This window comes from Cariama cristata, unplaced genomic scaffold (assembly GCF_000690535.1).
Source record: "Cariama cristata isolate BGI_N322 unplaced genomic scaffold, ASM69053v1 scaffold6420, whole genome shotgun sequence".
Lineage (NCBI taxonomy): Eukaryota > Metazoa > Chordata > Aves > Cariamiformes > Cariamidae > Cariama > Cariama cristata.
The window spans coordinates 1-19,528 of NW_009596264.1; the positions used below are offsets into that span (position 1 = coordinate 1).

Here is a 19,528-nt window from a genome sequence, read left to right on the forward strand (position 1 = left end):
ATAATAATAATAACAATAATAATAATAATTAATGTAATTGAAAAGGAGATAACAAAGAGAGAGAGGACTAAAACCCAAGACAGACAAGCGATGCACACTACAATTGCTTACTGCCCACTGACTGGTGCCCAGCCAATCTCCAAGCAGCAATGGGCCCCTCCTGGCCAGCTCCCCCAGTTTATATACTGGCCATGATGTTCTATGGTATGGAATATCCCTTTGGCTATTTCGAGTCAGCTGTCCTGGTTACGCTCCCCCCCAGCTTCTTGCGCACCTCCTCATTGACAGAGCATGAGAAACTGAAAAGTCCTTGACTTAGGGTAAGCGCTACTTAGCAATAACTAAAACATCAGTGTGTTATCCACATTATTCTTGTACTAAATCCAAAACCACAGCACTGTACCAGCTACTAGGAAGAAAATTAACTCTATCCCAGCCAAAACCAGGGCAATCATGCATATTCAAATACTAATAATTTGATTGTCCCTTAGGGTATTACCTTCTAATTTATCTTACAGTATATACTTCTACACTCTTTTTTCCACCCAGCTGGATGAAAGCTGGTTCACTAGTTATCCCTGCACTGAACGCTGCACCTGCAAGGCTAATAACACCATTATATGCACATCCTGGGAGTGTGGAGTCCGAGAGGAATGCAGTATTCAGGATGGTGTACTGGGCTGTTATTCCAATGGTAAGTTCTGCCCAAAAATGGTTCTCAATGTCAATTCCATAATTAGAACCTTCTTCTCCTTCTAGTTTTATTAAAAATATTTTTTCATATGTGATGGCAAAGAAGTCCCAACTGACTGCTGCCAGTGCTAAGACATGAAAAGACATGATCATCTGTCTTGCAAGCACAGATTCCTTTCTGTTGTAGTCAATACCGGGAAAAACTGACACTGCCCTAAAGCTTGCATGGTCACTTGGGTTCTTTCTGTCTTGATATTACAAGTTCAAGTCCCGTATCACCAGTGCTGCAAGCTCTAAATTTGGGAATAATTGAGAACTGCATTTCTGAGAGTCTGGGTGATGGCAAGTGCATTAAATATCCATGTATATAGATGCAAATTTATTTACTTTTATATTGACATCTATATTTATACATATAATTATATATTTTTATACAGCTAAGTAGAAAAGCTCTGCATTACACTCAACTACCATAAATCATAGGTACAACAGCATATAGAAATGTATAAAGAGGGTCATTTGCTGCCAAGTTGCCGGTTTGTACATAATTTGCAAATTAAATTTGGAAGACGCTTTCTGGAAATGTCTTATTTCTAAATAAATGTCATTGGTATGAACCTGAGATACCTCTGTGAAGGTTTGCTTACATAATAATGATCAGGATTAGGTTGCTGCACTAATGCAAACATCTTTGGTCAGCTTAGTCCATGGTGAAATCCAGTCCAAAGTTCTTAGATCATTTTTTCACCTTCAGGCCAAGCAATATGTCAAGTGGCAGGAGATCCCCATTATTTCACTTTTGATGGAATGATGTACACTTTTGTGGGTACATGCACCTACACCTTGGTTGAGGTTGTCAACACCAACAGTGTCATTCCTATAACCATCCTTGGTAAGAATGAAGACAGAGGACTAAGAGGGGCCACATACCTGAAAGAAGTCTACATAGATGTGTATGGTGTACGAATCACCCTTCAGAAAAGCCAAGGAATCCTGGTAGGTGGTGGTGTTCTTTATTCTTGCAAGAAGTATCTTAAAATTAGCTCACTACAGCAACTGTAGGAAAAAGGATCTTCATGGTTCCTAAGGAATACATACACCTTTGCTTAATACTTGTGGGCACCTCCATTAACTGGATATAATGGAGAAACGCCATTTCTCACTAGTTCCCAAGGCTTCTGGTTTGGGTTTCCTGTTCTATTAGCAGTATCTTGGAGATGGAGCCCAGAGCCTCCAGATTGGAGAATTGTTGGCTGAACTAAAGAATGGGGCTCCCCACTTCAATAGCTGTTGTCACCCAATCACCTATAGCTAGGTAACAAGAGCAGAGGAAAAGCAAGTCATACCATATTGGTCTAGAATAGCAGAGGGATCCATGGCAGTACTGGAGGCAGGGAATCCACCCTGTGGGTGGGTAAGAGCTTGCTTACTACCAGGGAACTTTCCAGCTCCCTGTTAAAGGCACAGGGTATGAGTCCTGCCCAGCTCTCCTCAGCTAAAAGGCTGATTCCCGCAACCCATAGTTGGAATATGCAATGGTAGAAGCATAAAGGAGTTTAAACTGTCATGGAGAAATCTTCAACACTGCAAGGAATATAGATTGTGTGCAGAAAAGCTTTCATGGAAGAACATCCATGCTGACAAATGACATTGAAATGACATCTCTCCAGTTGAACAGTGAAAAAGTCTACACTCCAGTGGAGAACCGTTTGCGAGGTGTGTCCATTGGAAATGTTGGCAGATTTATAGTAGTGGAAACTGACTTTGGTGTGATAGTGAAATACGATGGCAATCACCATCTGGAAATCACCCTCCCACAGTCTTATTTCTCAAAGGTAAGATTTAGTATGTAAACATCTGGCACTGTTTCAAAACCACTGCTTTGTGTGTTTACTTTTAATTTCTATTGTTCCTGTGTTTTGCTATTGCATCTTTCTTTGCAGCTGTATTGTAACACATGTCATTTTTTTCCTTTCAATTTTTTTTCTCTTCACAACAATTTCCTTGTGTTACAAGGGGGTGGTTAAAGAAAATGACCTGGCTAGGGGAACACATTCAGCTTGTAGAATTAAATGCCTTGAAGCCTTAGGGAACCACAGATTTACTGCAGTTTCTATTTTATTTCTCCATGAATGCAGTCAGACACTAGCGAGTATGTCTGAAAAGTCTGGGACAAGATTAGGTGGTGGTGGTGACTTGGTCACATCATTTCATAGGCAATGAATAAGAAGTTATTGGGGAAGCTGATGTAGAACAGATTGTGCTAGAATATGGTTCTTGTTCATTTGCAGGTACATGGCATGTGTGGTAACTTCAATGATAATCGTGAAGATGATCTCTCTTTGCCCAATGGTACACTCGTCAGTGTCACACAGTTTGGAAATAGCTGGAAAGTAGAGGAAGACAGTGAGGAAGGGTAAATGTGACTTCTTTCTGTACCTTCCATCTTCCTTCAGGAAACAGTCTCCTTTCAATTGTTTTGACTGTTTGTTACTTTGTTACATATAAGTAGTGCATATGAGACTTTTCTTGAATTTGAAGCTCAAAAAAAGGCATAACCACAGGAAATCACTGCACAGGCCAAAGGGAAACCACAGCCGTTCTATTGATCTACATATACACTTGGGGTATTAGGCTTTGGGGCAGACCACAGCACGGACATAGCCTCTATTTATTTTACACTGAAAACACCTAGAGCAGGATGATAGTGTTGGGAAACAGTGAAGGCTACCTGCTCCCTAAGGTGCAGGGAGCCAAGTGTGATAATACAGCTGAGAGAACAGTGGCCTCACCAGCCAGGGCCCATCCCACACTACCCAAGCAAGGCAAGTAGGGCAGGCCCAAGGGTGGAAGCCAGGGTCAGCCAAGAGTCCAGATCACCACACAAGTTTGCAGTGATGAGACAGGTCTGAGGTCAAGCTGAGAAGTCAGTCCTCTAGTCAGGGTCAAGTTCAGTAAGAGTAACAAGGGTCAGACACAGCATGGTGATTGCCAAGCAGGTCTACTTCTGCCTAATCTTTCACTCACAGACAGAAAGAAGACTGTAGACTCTAGCGTTATTTGTGTAATACCTGTCAGTATAAACAAGCCTTTCAGTTTCAGTCTCTGTCTTATATATGCCTTTGATACTTAAATGCAGCTGTCTGTGCTTTCATACAGTTGTTTATCAGACTTAAGAGAAGATGATGGTCCTCCTTGCACTGCTGAGAATAAACCAGTCATTGAAAGCCAGTGCAATGTCCTAAAATCAGACAAATTCAAAGCATGTCATAATCTAGTCAAGCCTGAAGACTTCATACAGATCTGCATCTATGACATGTGCCAGTATGACGGCATGAAGTCCACTCTCTGCGATATAGTTCAAGTCTATGTGGACACCTGCAGGAATCATGGAATCACCATTAAATGGAGGAATAGCACATTCTGTCGTAAGTGCATGTCACGTTAAGAGTATGAGTCTAACATGTGGCTGGGAATGCACTCCTGTTGAGTTGCGAGATTCAGAAAGGACCCCCTTGCTTTCTAAACCCCTTCACAGAGAGGAGTCTAGGTGCGGCTGGATCCAATCCTAGTGCCAGACTTGGTCAACAGTTTATGTCTAAAGGACTGTGTGTGTAGCCACTTACCAGAGTCAACATTTGTCTGTCAGAGTCCTCTTAAGGACCTTCACTGAACAGTCTCAAGATTGGCCTGTCAGAGCCCTCTCAAGGAGTTTCACTGAAACAGTTTTGCAAAGTTGAAAAGATGAATGACTTATTAAAGCAACACGTATAACAAGTTTGGAATAGCCATTGATAAATACACTTACCGCAAAAATTGAGCTCAAGTTAACAGTTCAGCACTTTTTGTTATCAATACTTTCCTGGGTAACATCTGACAGAGTCAGACATGCAAATCCTATCAAAGAGGTGTACCTGCTTGAGGAGGAGAGAAGTTCAGGCCCAACAACCCATGCTGTCATTGGAGTTCTCATCCTCAAAATAGAGGATTCTAAATGCCAGATTTATACTCTTGGCAAGGTGGGACTAAGTCAATAATCGTGGTCTGGTTGGCTCTTGACAAGGGTTGTAAATTCTGCAATATCGGTGAGGCCCGATGAGTCAGTATGGGGGGAGATTCAGCGCAGATGTGCGGGAGGGAGTCTTCCTAGCTTTTTAGTGAAGCAACATAGGGCTATAAGACCTTCGCCACACCCCAGGTGTCACTCAGTCAAGTTGAGTGCCAGACCACATCCACCAGACCACATCTGTCATGTCTGCTTTGCAAGATAAGCATGTTGCTCCAGCCTTGCAAGATAAACATGTTGCCTAAGTCAGCTCCCGCTACTCCCTGCTGACTAATGGAGACCTCTGCATTCCTCTCTAACAAGCCCGATGTCCCACAGTGCACAAGCAAGTGAAAAAACTGAAACTTGGATGGCTGATAGCATGAAAACAAATTAGTAGTATTAGGTGAACAAGTTATATAAAAGAAAACTAAACCCAAATTCTCACAAAATGCAATTCTATTATTATGTTTTTATGACTCCATTGTTGCACTGAACTGTGTTCAGGTTGAGTTAAACCCAGTGAAAACTCAGGACTAGAGAAGTTATGGATAGTAATGTGAAGTTAGAATGGCTTTAGTAGCCAAATGAGTGCCATGAGATATTGCAATAAGCCTAAAATGGAGAAATAACCAGAAGACTAAACCAAAGTGGGATACTGTGTTAGGACACAGGGTTCAGTGCCACTCACTGGTTTTGAAGGAAAACTGGCAATTTGGCCAGTTGCTTACTAAGGGCTACATTCTTGGATTAATTTTCAGTGTATGATGTGCCTCATTCCACCCATTCAACAAGCTACAAACAAATTATGTAAAAATGAGTAGAGATTACACAGTGGGTTTCTTTTTGATTTTTTTTTTTTTTTTTTACACAATTCAGTATTACATTGTGGAATTAATTATTGGATAATGTTGTGATGGACAAAACAATTAACTGGTTAAAAACCAAGCCAGATGAACGTTGAATAGGTCCATCAGAAATTCCTAATTGCCTCCTTGCCACGAGTGGAGGAAAATACTGGACAAACAAACCCTGTGCCCTGCTACCCTGTTTCTTGAACTGTCCCGTTATGCATCTGTAGTCATTGGCAGAATTAGGGTATAGAGCTAGATGAATTTTCAGTTTGACAATGCATATCTGTTGTTCTTGCATGCGTTCATGTCTGTGTTTTGCATCACTGGAGGGTTGAACATTCTAAGGAATTTGCCCTAAAGGTTCTCATTTCTAGCAGTGCGCAAAGAGGCATTTGCAGCTGAATTGGAATACTGAATCTGAATGAACAAGTGCCATCAGTTCAGACGTCTCTGTAATAGAACTGAATCAGCAGGTCCAGAGAGGGTTCTCTGTTTTGTTCTCATTGTTTTTTTAAATAAAATATAAAAAAATCAAAACTAGTTGGTGATCAAAATCAGCTGTTAAAAGGCAATTCTATACTACCATTTTATAGGCCAAGTTGTAGCTTTCAGGCAAGCACATGTGTTTGCAGTGCACTTTCTAAATGTATTTAATAACACTGGTTCTATTCTCTTCACCCACACAGCATTGCCCTGTCCATCTCACAGCCATTACACAGACTGTGTCTCCATCTGCCCATCAACATGCAATGATATTTTTGCCTCTTCCCTTTGTGAGAAGACAGAAGAGTGCACGGAGGGCTGTGAGTGTGATGATAATTATGTGCTCAGTAATGGCAAGTGTGTACCTCTGAGCAACTGTGGCTGCAGGGATGATGATAACAATTACTACAGCGTAAGTAGTTTGTTTACGGAGCAAATCTCTGGCTGCAAAAGCTTGTAGAAAGTTGATCTCCTGTCCATCTGACCGAGAGATAGAGAAATCTTCAGGGTCTACCTCTTAAGTATCTTTCATCTGATTAGTTAAATCTGCAGGCTCAGGTATTAGGAGACACAGGAGCTTGGTACTTCACACCTGGGGTCAAAATTGAGGCACATTCGAAACTAGTCAAATGATCAGAGTTATTCAGGCAGTCTAGCCTAGTCCTGTTTTGTGTTAAAGTTCTCATGTCAAAGACAATAAAATAAATGGACTGGGATCCCCCCTCCCAGACTGTTGGTGAGACTACATCTGAATTGAGCAGTTGTGGAATTGCCAACTGGACAGGTTGCACCTAGCCAGCCCCCACACCCTTTGCTATTGAACTTTTATTGCATTGCAAAGCCGAGCACCTTGATAACATATTATTAACACACCTTTTGTCCAGGCTGGGGAGACCTGGATAACTCCACACTGCACCAGAAGATGCCAGTGTCAGAAGAATGGTGTCATCACATGTAAGAGCTATAGCTGTGATTCTAAAGAAACCTGCGTGAACAAAAATGGAAAACACAAGTGCAATCCAACAGGTATGTGCAGGCAGGTCTTCTCTTCTTGTTCTATCAGGGCTGGAGAAGGAAGAAGGATGTGGGTGTCCATTCTTTCTTCCATGGCACTTTCAGTCTTTTCCACAGGGAAAGAAGGCAGCTCTGACAGTGCTATTGATGACACATTATTGAACATAAAAAGGCCTCAGTTCTCAGAATAGAAAGTTCCAGTACAAGAAAGCGAATTTGTAGAGGGAAGTGGAACAAGAGTTAGAAAATTTATTTACATGTAGAAATTTGACAGTTCAGTCTGACTAGTTGAAATAAAAAAAAAAAAAAGAAAAAAGAAAAAAGTTTTGCACTGCATCTACCAAAACCAAAACTCAGATATGTCTGTGAATCCTTTGGCAATGATCCTGTTTTTTCCATTGCATGTTGATTTGGGAACAGAAAAAATGAAGGCAAAACAAGACAGAGCAGATCTGAACAGATACGTAACAGGCCAGCCAGAGAACTTTGGTGATTTTTGTTCAATAGTTGCTTTGGCTAAGCAAAGTTAATCCTATATTCTCTAGGTAAATTGGATTGTTTAGGATATAGCTTGTGCCTAGTGACTCTACACTTCAATTTTGAAGAATAGTATGGCATAGGTCCTACTGTATTGATGATCAGTACAAGAGCATAATGTAAATCCAGCTTCCCCCTGCTCCGTTTTGACAAAGTATCATCGCAGAGGCACCACAGCAATCTTGGTGCCAGAGCCTTGCCCCTGGGATAATGGTTTGCTCTGCACCCAGTGGTCAAGGAGAATACTTAGATGATAGTCACTGCATGTGATTGTTATGTCTGGTGAATCTAATGATCAATTTAGTAACCTCAGAAGAAATCAGTGTGACAGCAGTAAGCCAGCCAAAAATGCACACTGCTTTTCATGTTCCAATAATTGTGCAGCACCACATTGCTAAGGATTATGAAACCGACATGTCTCAGAGTCACACTGCAAGCCACGCTTTGTGGTAGTCATTCCTTTGCAGAGGATCAATGTGCACAACTTAGTGTCTATAAAGCCTATAAATGCTAATGTTCTGCTTCAGTTCAGTTGACTCACACAGGTTCTCAGCAGAGGAATGAGTTTCTCTGGCTGTCTCTCCATATGAGTGCCCATTCACTAGGGTGATGCCCGAGCACCCATTTTAAGAGACCTGCATGCTAGCAGCAATTTTTTTATCTAACTTTTTTTAAACTGATCCATGTGTAGGATCTGGCATATGCACACTCAGACTGGAGAGTAATGAAGCTCTTCCCCTTTAGGTTTTGGGAAATGTCGGATCATGGGCGACCCACACTACACCACCTTTGACGGCCTGGTGCACCACTTTCAAGGGAAATACACATATATTCTGGCTCAGACTATCCCTGGCCTACCTGATACTCTGACGCAGTTCAGCATTGAAGGCATGAACTATCCTCTTCCTCGAGGACGACACATTACTTACCTCAAAGAGATTCTCGTCAATGTTTACAATCACACAGTGCGATTCAGGCAGAACAAGCAGCTTGTGGTAAGTCTCTCATTGACTGCAGAGCACGGAGAAAGGCCCTCCTTTGGAGTAAAACACCTTTGAATAATCAATGTCTGTTTTGAACAATTTAAGTATTAAAGCTAACTGTATTATTACAGCAGTGCTATGGGGCAACCACAAATGTGATTTTCAGTTGTGCTGAGTCTTTTTTCTCTATAGCTATGAAGGATATAAATCTACTTCAAACAAATAAATGAATAAATAGAGATTTAGCAATAAAACACCAAATATCCCAATACTTACAATAAAGCCATACAAATTTTTATCACTGGTAGGGAGAAGAAAAGTGTGAATTATGCTAGGAAAACTTCATTTCTTTCCCCTTTATTGGTGCATAAGAGTATACATAGCTCATATATACATTTTTAACTCAGTAATAGAAATCTCTTAGGATGATGTGAAAATACCGTGTTCAGATCACTTTCCTCAATACATGACTTTGTTAACTTTAAAAAATTGAATACTAAGTTTTTTACCTGGTTAAATTATCTAGTATATTTATTATAAAACCAGAGAAGAAGAGTGTTCATTTGTAGCATTGACCTGTACTGGAGCCAGATTTGAACTTGGCCTATATATTATGAATTTTAATTTATTCAAAAAAATGGATGGTGTGAGGGTGATACCCCCTGTTCATCCTCATGAAGGTATTCGTATATATCAGAGGATAACAAGAATTTACCTGGAGACAGATTTTGGCTTATACCTGAGCTTTGATGGCAATCAAAATGCAGGTAAGTGATACTAAGACAATGTACAGGAATATTTATACGCTGTCTCAAAAAATGTTCTCATCCAAAGGAGGTCTAAACCCAAGACAATATTAGAAACCTTCATTCTTTGAGCCTATGGCCCTTTGTGAGGTGAACTTCCAGAAAATTAAAACAAAAAGTGTTTCCCAGGAACAAGAAAAACCATAAAGCTGGCATTTCTTTATCTGGATCCACCTGAATTTATGAGAAATGAGATGTAGAGTCAGACTGTTCTGCTTTTTTCCATGTTAAGTAAGGCCTGAGTGATAAAAATGAAAGCAAATCACTTAAAATTGCTGATGAGAATGATGGAGTGAAGTCTGGATCTGCCCCCTTTGCCAGCTTAACCCAGGCACAGGACTGAGGTCCTCAAGCTATAAAGCTGTGAATGTGTCCTTTTACATGCTTCCTCTCAAACCTATTCCAGATAATCCCATTCTTTAGTGTTTTTTAGTGGGACTTTTATATCACATATACACAAGTCATTCATGTAAGCTGAACACGTTACCTACTCTGTTCAAAGCAGAGTTACTCCTGATTTACAACAGAATATAGCCATGTTATTCTGAGTGTAAGGTGAAAAGTGCCAGGCCATTTATACACATCCATCATCTGAAACCCTAAAATTCCAACTGCAGAAAGAAAAGGTCTGTTTTATAGGAATTCTGTTTCTCAACAAGCAAGTGGATTGCAAGTGAAGGGCAAAAAGTGGGTGGTGCATTCAATTTGTTGCTAAGCAGTAAGCAGTATGCACCAAGAGCACTCAAGTGCTGATATCATGTTGTGTGATACCTTATTGGCTGCAAGAAACTACTTTTTTCATGATCCGTGTTGCAGAACACAGAAACAGTCCTGTGAATACATGTATGTTCAGGGCTGTGTTCATATCCTATGTATGAGGTCCATGTCACATTACCAACTCCAATCTGAATCTTGAAATGTGGTACTTGGCATTGCTTTCCACCTCTTCCATACACTCGGAAGCAAAGATTTCTGTAATGGCTTTTTTTTTCTTCTGAATTTCCCTAGATATAAAGTTGGCCAACACCTACAGAAGCAGAGTAGAAGGCTTGTGTGGTGACTTTGATGGGAGATATAGAAATGACTTCACGAATCCAGATGGTGTTTGGGTGAAGAACGTGAATGTATTTGGTGAGAGCTGGAAAGTTCCTCTGAAAAGAACAATCTCTCGTCTCAGGTACTTAATTTTCTACTTAATATCCATGGCAAGCACAGCCATTGGAAGTGAGTGAATTAATATCCAGGAATAACTACAGGGACTATTCCTGTGCATCACTGAGGTGAAATATCAGTGCCCTTCTATCTAGCCGAAAGAGGCCTGAACTATCACTGCATTACTCCAGTTCAGTATCCCCCTTTGGAGTCACAGCCATTACAACTGCTAGGGCACAGGGACAAATAAGATCTTTGCAAAGCTCAGGGTTCCTGGCAAAGATAAATATATCATGTTGTGCTGGATGGGCCTGAGGGAAGGCAAATTCTGGTTCAGTGTCATCCCTCCCCCTGGAACACGAAGGTAGCTTTGAAATCCATTAAGATGAATTCACGATTCCTCCCAGCAGAGGTTCTTGAAGAGTCTGATTTCCTTACTTTCATGGCTATCTAGTGTTTTCTGCCAGTACACGAAAAGGACATTATTCTGAGTATAAATCAGCATGATATTTGTGGTCAGGCAAATTCTGTGCTAATTATTCCATACAGAACATTGAAACAGGTAAGGAAATAAGCTTCCTTCCTTCCTTCTCAATTTGCTTTGAAAGTCCTTTGGACGTTGCTTAGCCACTAACACAGAACTTTTTCAGCAAGTAAATTGAATTGTATTAGCTGGCAGGATACAATTTGGCTGCAAAAATTTGTCTGCCAGAATAGTAGAAAGCAGTATGTAGGCTAGCATTGAGCATAAAGGAGCTCTAGAGGCTACACTTAACAGGAGAATTCTGGCACTTCAGGCATGCAGCCAGTTGTTCAGTGAAAGTGAGCACATGTCCAAGAAATAGTGACCTATTCCAGCTGCATCATTCTGACTAATGTTCAAGTTCAATTGAATAGATTGGATAAAGGAGGCATTGGATGAAGCCTGTGTCATGCAGAATTTCCAGAGAGATAATTACAGATATCCCTTTTGATTTAAATACCCATAAATATCTGACATGGTAGGAAGTGTTCTAGTACATCTTTGAATTGCTTTATCTGTCTCCTTCCCATTCAGGATAAATCATAAGAGAGAAATAAGCTTACATTTACACCACAAAGCAGAAGTACTCTTGTGGTGTTACTTAGAGAGTAGTACTATCAATGCTGGATGCACAAAGAACTGACGGTTTCATAATGATTTCATTTACAGACGAGATATCAACTCAAAAGTTGAGTCTGAGGAAGAACCAGATCCAGGGCTCTTCCAAGGCTGCAATGAAAATCAGCTGGGGCAACAAAACAAAACTTCAAGATGTCAAATCCTGATTGACTCAAATAGTCCTTTCATAAACTGTCATTCTGTGGTCTCACCAAATTTCTATTTCACGTAAGTGTCTACTGCAGACAGTTTTTCTCTGCATTTGCAAAATCATTTTGGCACTAGTTTCTGACAAGAACTTTGCATCTTCAGTCTCCAGGGTATTAATTGGAACTGAGGATAGTAAGTGTCTTTGGAGAACTGGGCCCAGTGATTCCATTACTGATATATTTAAATCCCCTTATTTATTTTTCAATAATTGTGATGATCTGTCTTTCCATCTATTTAGAGTTTCACTTTTCTGTTAGCTCTAGAAAGTAGCTTTCCTCTTTTCCTACACAAAAAAAGCAGCAGTGTTAAGCATTATACTTGTAATCTGGGATTTCCAGTGTGCTTACAGTTCTCATCCACATTCAGTGAGAATTTAGTACCTGGCTCTATTAGTATTTTCTTTTAGCAATTCTACCTTCATAAAATCTAGCCTTCATGCTACAGCCACAAAGGCTGAAGCTGTCAGTGACATTTCTTGAATCTTTCTTGGAGAAGTGCAAAAAAACGGATTAGTGCAGAGTCACTAACCTGGTATCTTCAACAAAGTTCCCTCTCCTGTGTTTCAAGGCTGCTCTGGCCTCCTACATATACAGTTCCTACACGCCTAATTTTGAGCTGTGTGAAACCTTTTGATTCACCTTCATATTCATCATTCATCTATCATCAGTCACAAAATTGCCAAGTCACTGCCAGTTTTCTTTAGTCATATAGCTGTACCTAATGTTTAATGATAGATAATGCCCACTTCAAAGTCCCTCTTAGCTGTGAGAAGAATGTGAAGGTATCTTAAGCCAAATAAACTGGACCACTGGCTTCAACGTATGTATCCTGATTCTTAACATAAGCCTATTTGTCTCCTTACTCTAGCATTTGGTTGGGCAGCCTGTTCTACCTTCTTAGTGGCTGCCTGAATTTTCTGAGGTGCTGCACACTTGCAGATCCCATTCATCTCAGATCTCAATGCCTCTGAAAATCAGGCCATGGATAGTCAGATGATGAGCAAAGCTGAGAAGGTAGCACCGGCAAACAAACACCGGGTACAACAGAATTCTGTGTCAATATTCAAGGCATATGGACACAAGGAGGGCACCCATTTATTGAAAGAAGTGTGTAGTTCAGCTATAAGACTTAGCAGCACTAAAAAGTGCTCTATAAGCAAAATGTAGCCATGCTAGCCCAAAACAGAAGCAGACAACAAAGAATAACTTACTGTGACAAGCAGTCAGGTACCTCTTTATTGCTTGTTCATATATGAACACCTCGCATGTTAGCAGCAGCTGCACAACAAATGACCTGATCTTCCCAGTCCTGTGGCTGCAGCTTTTTTTATTCCTCTGTTTTCCTGTCAGCCAGATAACAGGAAAACAGAACTAACTCTGAGTCAGGCAGAAAAGCAGCTGAAAATAAACAATAACAAAGGTATTGGAAATTAATGGTTTTCTCCTGTTGCACATAGGAGCTGCCTGTTTGATATGTGTGTGGAAGGAGATCAGGATGCTACCTTATGTCGCAGTCTGGAGGAATACGTGCTGGCTTGTCAGCAGCAAGGAGTCAGTATGGAAGGCTGGAGGCAACAGACAGTTTGTGGTAAGCACAGGAAGAACCAGAAAGTATGGTTTCTGCCTAAAAGACTCTCAAAATCTGAGATTTGAGGCTTTTCCTAGATGCACCATATATCAAAGCTTCTCAGGGAGTAAAAGCATGTTGATTCATGCTTCAATCACTATTCGCAGTTTAGCACACACACGTGCTCTTTCTGGCCTCTCTTCTGCATTCTATGCTGACTTTTGCATTTAGAGCCCAGCTCAGAAAGCTACTTAGGAAAGCAGAGCTCTCGGCTCCTCCATCACCACAAGTTTTGTGAGAGAAAAAAAGTCCCCATTACCAACTGGGCAAAAAAAGTTAAAATTTTGGAGAGAAGCCACAAATCTGAAGGAAAAACTTTTCATTTGAATCTCTTTTTAAATCTACAAAATATACTAATTTTCTTTTTTGCCTGTGAAATTTCAACATAAAAAATATTCAGCTGAAAACTCCAAATCTTTCAGACTAAAAAATGCTGAAATAAAACTTAGAATAATCTCAAACCTTTTTTTCCTGATTTATTTTTTTTTTTCAAGTTGGGAGACTCATCAAACCATACTTCCCTTGCATCAGCCATGGTTAGATGACTTTATATTCCTGGTGAAACACAGGTCCCAGAGTTGTGAAACAGCTCTGGTAGTTGGAGGGATGGCTACCCTAAATGCGTGAGAAGTTATTTGAGATCAGTGAAGACCAGAATGAGAGCACAGCATCCAAATAGTTTGATGATGCATTTTCTGACTTTGGAGTGCTTTACTTATGACTTCAGTACTATTATATATGTATGCACATTTCTGTGTATATGTGTTCAACATATTGCCTCCTACAAAATGGTAACGTCCTCTGGATCTCAAAGAACGTTGCGTAAGTAATGCACAGCAGCCTGCTATAACTGGACTCTCCTTATTTTTACAGGTATATCTTGTCCTGCTAACAGCAAATACAGCTCATGTATATCTGCATGCCCAGCGTCCTGCAGCGACTTGACCAGTCCCTCTGAGTGTGAATCACCTTGTCTTGAAGGCTGTGAATGTCTCCCTGGCTATGTTCTCAGTGGTTTTGACTGCGTGCCTTACAAACAATGTGGCTGCACATACCTTGACAAATACTATGAGGTACAGTCACTCTGTGGGTCAGAGAGCTCCCACAGCAGCAATCAATATTTTCTACTGCTAATTATTTTGACAATCTCTTCATTCTCCTCAGCATGTAATTTTGTATTAGAAACAAAGCCCAATTGTTTAATAAAATTCTGGTCTCTGGAGGAAGGGAACAGAGAGTAGAATTGGCTACGATATGAAGAGAGCCCCAAGCAAGACTGGATTCTGAGGAACACGGAGAATCCTCCATTGTCACTGCGGGACAGAACAGCTTCATAATCTCATAGATTTCTGTTTTAACACTAGAGATTTGGTACAGAAAAGGCCTAAGCCAGTAAAGATTGTTTTATGGGAGGAGGGAGACACTTACTATGAACAGGTGGCACTTGCCAGAAAAATGGCACATAGCATTTCCACATTGCCTTGGAGGCATGATGTGATGCATCTGCCACTCTCTTATCTCCAGCAAATTAGACATTGTTGATTGTCCATATACTGCACCTGGGGCTAGGATCTCATACCCCAAACTCTTCTTTTGCCTTCTTTCTTGGGCCATCCTTGAGTTTCAAAGAGCTGGATTAGTGAGTTGCTTGCCTTCTTTTTTGAACAAACTACTAAAAAAAAAATCTGCCCTGTTGCCATTCATCAGGAAGACATCACAGAGAGTAGCATAGGGCCCAAGTTCTCCATTCATGGTTTTTCTGGCTGATTTGATTTTTTTTTTTAACATTTAACTGCTGTCTTCCAGATTGGAGAAATATTCACCACTGATGATTGCTCTCAGAGATGCCAGTGCACAGAAAGCTCCAGTGTCTCCTGCTCTGACATAGTGTGTGGATCTGATGAAATCTGTGGCATTTCAAACTACAGTCGCGGATGTTACAGGAGTGAGTCAACCACTTTAACATTGTCTTTGATGCTAAGAAGTCTTGACTTACTGCTTATAGGACACCACTGGGTTGGGGATAGTTGCAACAGAGCTTGTACAGAAGAAAACCATAGCAGGGATCTTTGATGTTTCATTGTAGAAACAGTGTTTCTTTCCCTCATTGCTGTTGTTAAGTACAAGTATTGTGCCTTAAAATACAGGGAACGTCCAGCATTAGGAGTCAATGTAATCTAAGCAAGAACAGTTCTCTCAGGGTTGGATTATCTGAGAATCTGAAGTGTTTTTCCTTCCTTTGTGCTAGGTGGACCATGTATGCCAAACCCTTGTAAGAATGATGGAGTTTGCTCTGAATCTACCAACAACACTTCTCTGCGCTTCTACTGTGAATGTTCAGAACTGTACACAGGACCAAGCTGTGAGGCTGAAAAGATAGGTAATAAAAATATTTTCAATTTCACTGTCTGCATAACACACACCACTTTCAGAAATGGGTGTCATTACGGAGAAGACTGAGCTTGCTCTTCATTTCCATGCTGCAAATTAGTAACTCAGCAGGTGAGAGCCTGTGGTCATCCAAGCAGAAAGAAGGGGTCAGAACCCCCAGTGCAGAGCTGGTAGTATGCGTGATGGCAGGGGTCTGTAGAACCCTGTCTGACACCCCTCCAGAAAGCCACATTCATCAGAGAACACAGTATAAACCAAGCAGACAGGCAAGGGTTGAGAAAAAATTTCTGTTCACAGTATGGTTAGCTTTCACTGACGGGGCTTGTATTTCTTCTTCAGCTGAAGACCCTCCCACACAGGATTCTAGGGACCATACAATTGCCATCGTCATTGGAGTTGTGGCAGGTGTAGTTGTTATCATCATTCTCATCTCCTCTGCAGTGTACCTGTACAGGTAAGGCTTTTCCCAGCTTTGCTACGTTCAGCACAGTCAAGACACATATGCCCCTTTTAGCACCTGTAAACCTCAAAACTCCCATCAATCAATCACATACCTGCAGGACCAGAAAGGAACCACAGCATTCAGGATTTCATTTGAGGAATGTGAGGGAACACTTAGCTTTTAGACATAAAGGATATAAAGCTACTAAAGGGCATCCAAAGAAGGGCCACAAAGTTGGTGAAGGGCTTAGAGGGGAAGCCATATGAGGAGCAGCTGAAGTCTCTTGGTTTGTTCAGCCTGGAGAAGAGGAGAGTGACGGAAAAGCCCATTGTGGTCTACAGCTTCATCACGGGAGGAAGTGAAGGGGCGGGTGTTGATCTCCTCTCTGGCGACCAATGATAGGACGTGGGGGAATGGCATGAAGATGTGCCAGGGGAGGTTTAGGTTGGATAGTAGGAAAAGGTTTTTCACCCAGAGGGTGGTCGAGCACTGGAATAGGCTTCACAGGGAAGTAGTCACGTTGCCAAGCCTGACAGTATTCAAGAAGCATTTGGACAACGCCCTCAGAAACATGGTGTGAATTTTGGGGTTGTCCCGCACAGAGACAGGAGTTGGACTCAATGATCCTTGTGGGTCCCTTCCAACTCAGGACATTCTGATTCTGTGATTCTATGATTTTCTACAGAATTGAACACATGCCATTTCCTTTACACAGGACATATGCATTACTATCACAAAACTTGAGCTTTTCCAAAATCTGACTTGATTCATGCTCACACCATTGTTTGACCTCTCACTATAGGTAAGAATAGAAATTCAAAATGGTTGTTCTTTTTTTTTTTTTCCATTGTACAGAAGGAAAAGAAAGATGGATATAGCTGCGATATCAAGGGATTCTCCTTTGAAACAGTCCAGGGATGTACTGGATTACAGAGTACATGACCAAGATTATGGCTGCATCGTGAACAATGCATTTGATCAAAATACAGACCTATAGTTAGTAATATTTTTCCAAGTCATTTGTATTTCTTTCTGCTCTTGTTTTTTAATAGTATTTTTAATTCTTTGAGAAGAAATAATAATAAATAAATCATTGCATTTGCTGAAAATCTTTGAAATTGTTCATCTAAAATCTCTCTCAGACCTCATGTTGTAGACCCAAGCTGAAATGCATCCTAACTCATGTAAGAGACTGTGTTGTCTTCAGAAGCTGTTTGAAAAACACAAAGTCCAGACAGAATTTGCCAGCACAAGTGTGCTGCACAGCATCACGTACACACCTCTGACAGGTGTACAAACCGTAGACTGATACGGTCAGAATTAATTATAGCATCCCAGGCAGGTTTTCATGGGATCATCTTACCCAAATCCTTCCATGGGGAGGGAATTAGCTGACTCAGCTGGACACAGTTCTTACTCCTCTTCTGGCAAGGCACGTCCAACTGGGGGCAGAAATACATAAGAAGACACTGAGCTCATCTGGTGACACGTGTAGTAAAAAAGGATGACCCCCATTGCTCCCCTTGGGAGTGCTGGACTGAAAGAAGTGATTGTTTGAAGGAGAACTGCCTCCCTGCTGTCAGGGTGGAGCAGACAAGAAGTAGGGTTGTCATCACCCCCTGCCTGTGGGGCTACACAAGAGCATAACTTAACAAAAACTTTCTGAAGGGTGAGATCACGTCATCACGATCTCCTTGGAGTCTTTGCAAACTCTGAAGCTGCCACACTCTGATGAATGTGGGCAGAGCGCTGCATAGGCTCAGTCACAGACCGTGCTAAGGACATCCCTACAGCCAAAGACCAAAGGTGCTTGTGGCAAGGGCCAACAACACGCAGTGTGTGAGACACCCACCCCATGACACATCACTCGCAAGGCTCAGGGGACCAAGGCACTGCCTGGGCTTTGTCCAATCCCTGAATGAATTTCCAGTGCCATGAGTGAAGCTTTGAGATGTAAGGAATGCACCATTAAGGTTTCTCTGATGCTTTTCCAGTTCTTTGCAGGTTCACTTCTGATTACAGCAAGGAACAGTGTGGGCTTTCTGTTGCTTCTGCCGTAATGCTGGTTATTATTTACTTACCCTTTCTTGTTTCCCTTGTATCCATAAACTCACGTGTGCTGTTAGCCAGAAAACTATTTGTAACCTCTATGAACAGTTAGGTAGATAAAAGGCATTTTATTCTGGTCTGTTCAAGAACACGCCAGCTGTCCATACACGCACAGCACAGCTGTTTTGGAGAGGATAATAATGGAAAGGGGCTTTCAGCCTTGTTACAGAATGAAAATGAATCAGCAAGAGAGACCCACTCGTGCACAAATGAACTGGCAACCTTATGCTGGAATTTCACTGTGATTATAAAAGCATCTTTCCTGCCTGTTCAGCGGCAGCTTCCTATTGCACTCTCACGCTTGCTAACAATGCGATTCTGTGAATGTTGAGCAGTGCTGACCACGCTTGCCTCCCCTTGCAGTCAGTGGGAGCACAGGCCAGTCCCTACCCTGCAGGATCCCAGCCTGGGGTCTCCCAAGCAACAGGGCCCAGCTGTGCCCAGGTTAAGCAGATTTCTGGGTTTCCACGGGGACACTTTTTTTTTTTTTCAATACCACAAGAATTGCCTTGGCTTGCCACTGCAAAGCTTTGCGAATACTTCTCACTTGAAACAGGGCATGATACAGAAAGCAGAATTGCATTTCAGCGCTCCACTAAATTAACTATTTCATGACAATAGAAGCCAGAAAGATGATAAATCTTCTGCTGCTCTGATCTTTTAAATCAACCAGCTTGGTCATGTGGTTTTTGAAATGCTGGACTTTAAATATACTTCTTAGTTCAAGTCACCCAGAAGACAGTTTTGTTGTTAGTGAACCTTCCTTTTCATGATATGGTGCCGGCAATAGCCAAGGAGACAGCCATACCTGCTCAGCTGTGCTCACCTCTCAGCCCAGAGGACTCTTGCTGGGCACAATCATGAGACTCCTCCGATGTCCTGAAGGAAATTCCTGGGCCACAACTTAAAAAGCCATCCTAGAAATCTCTTTGCCCTAAAATGGCCATTGGGATTTACTCTGAGCTCCACCTCCTCTGCTTCTCTTCACCAGCAAAGAAGTGAAACGGCAGCATCCCCTTTCCCTCTCGAAAGGTTTCCTGCT

The 19,528-nt window shown here is 41.5% G+C and overlaps 1 protein-coding gene across 1 annotated transcript; it reads left to right on the forward strand.

Annotated features, from left to right (window-relative positions):
• Nucleotides 1–549: 549 nt before the first annotated feature.
• On the forward strand, nucleotides 550–16,389 carry LOC104165498 (zonadhesin-like; the record flags this gene model as incomplete). The annotated part of the gene is made up of 14 exons (XM_009705148.1): nucleotides 550–694; nucleotides 1,448–1,689; nucleotides 2,364–2,528; nucleotides 2,985–3,109; nucleotides 3,853–4,121; nucleotides 6,279–6,487; nucleotides 6,960–7,101; nucleotides 8,371–8,621; nucleotides 9,307–9,376; nucleotides 10,424–10,592; nucleotides 11,760–11,936; nucleotides 13,375–13,505; nucleotides 15,793–15,924; nucleotides 16,275–16,389. Coding segments are annotated over 14 exons (2,342 nt in total), but the record flags the coding sequence as incomplete, so codon positions are not given.
• Nucleotides 16,390–19,528: the final 3,139 nt, after the last annotated feature.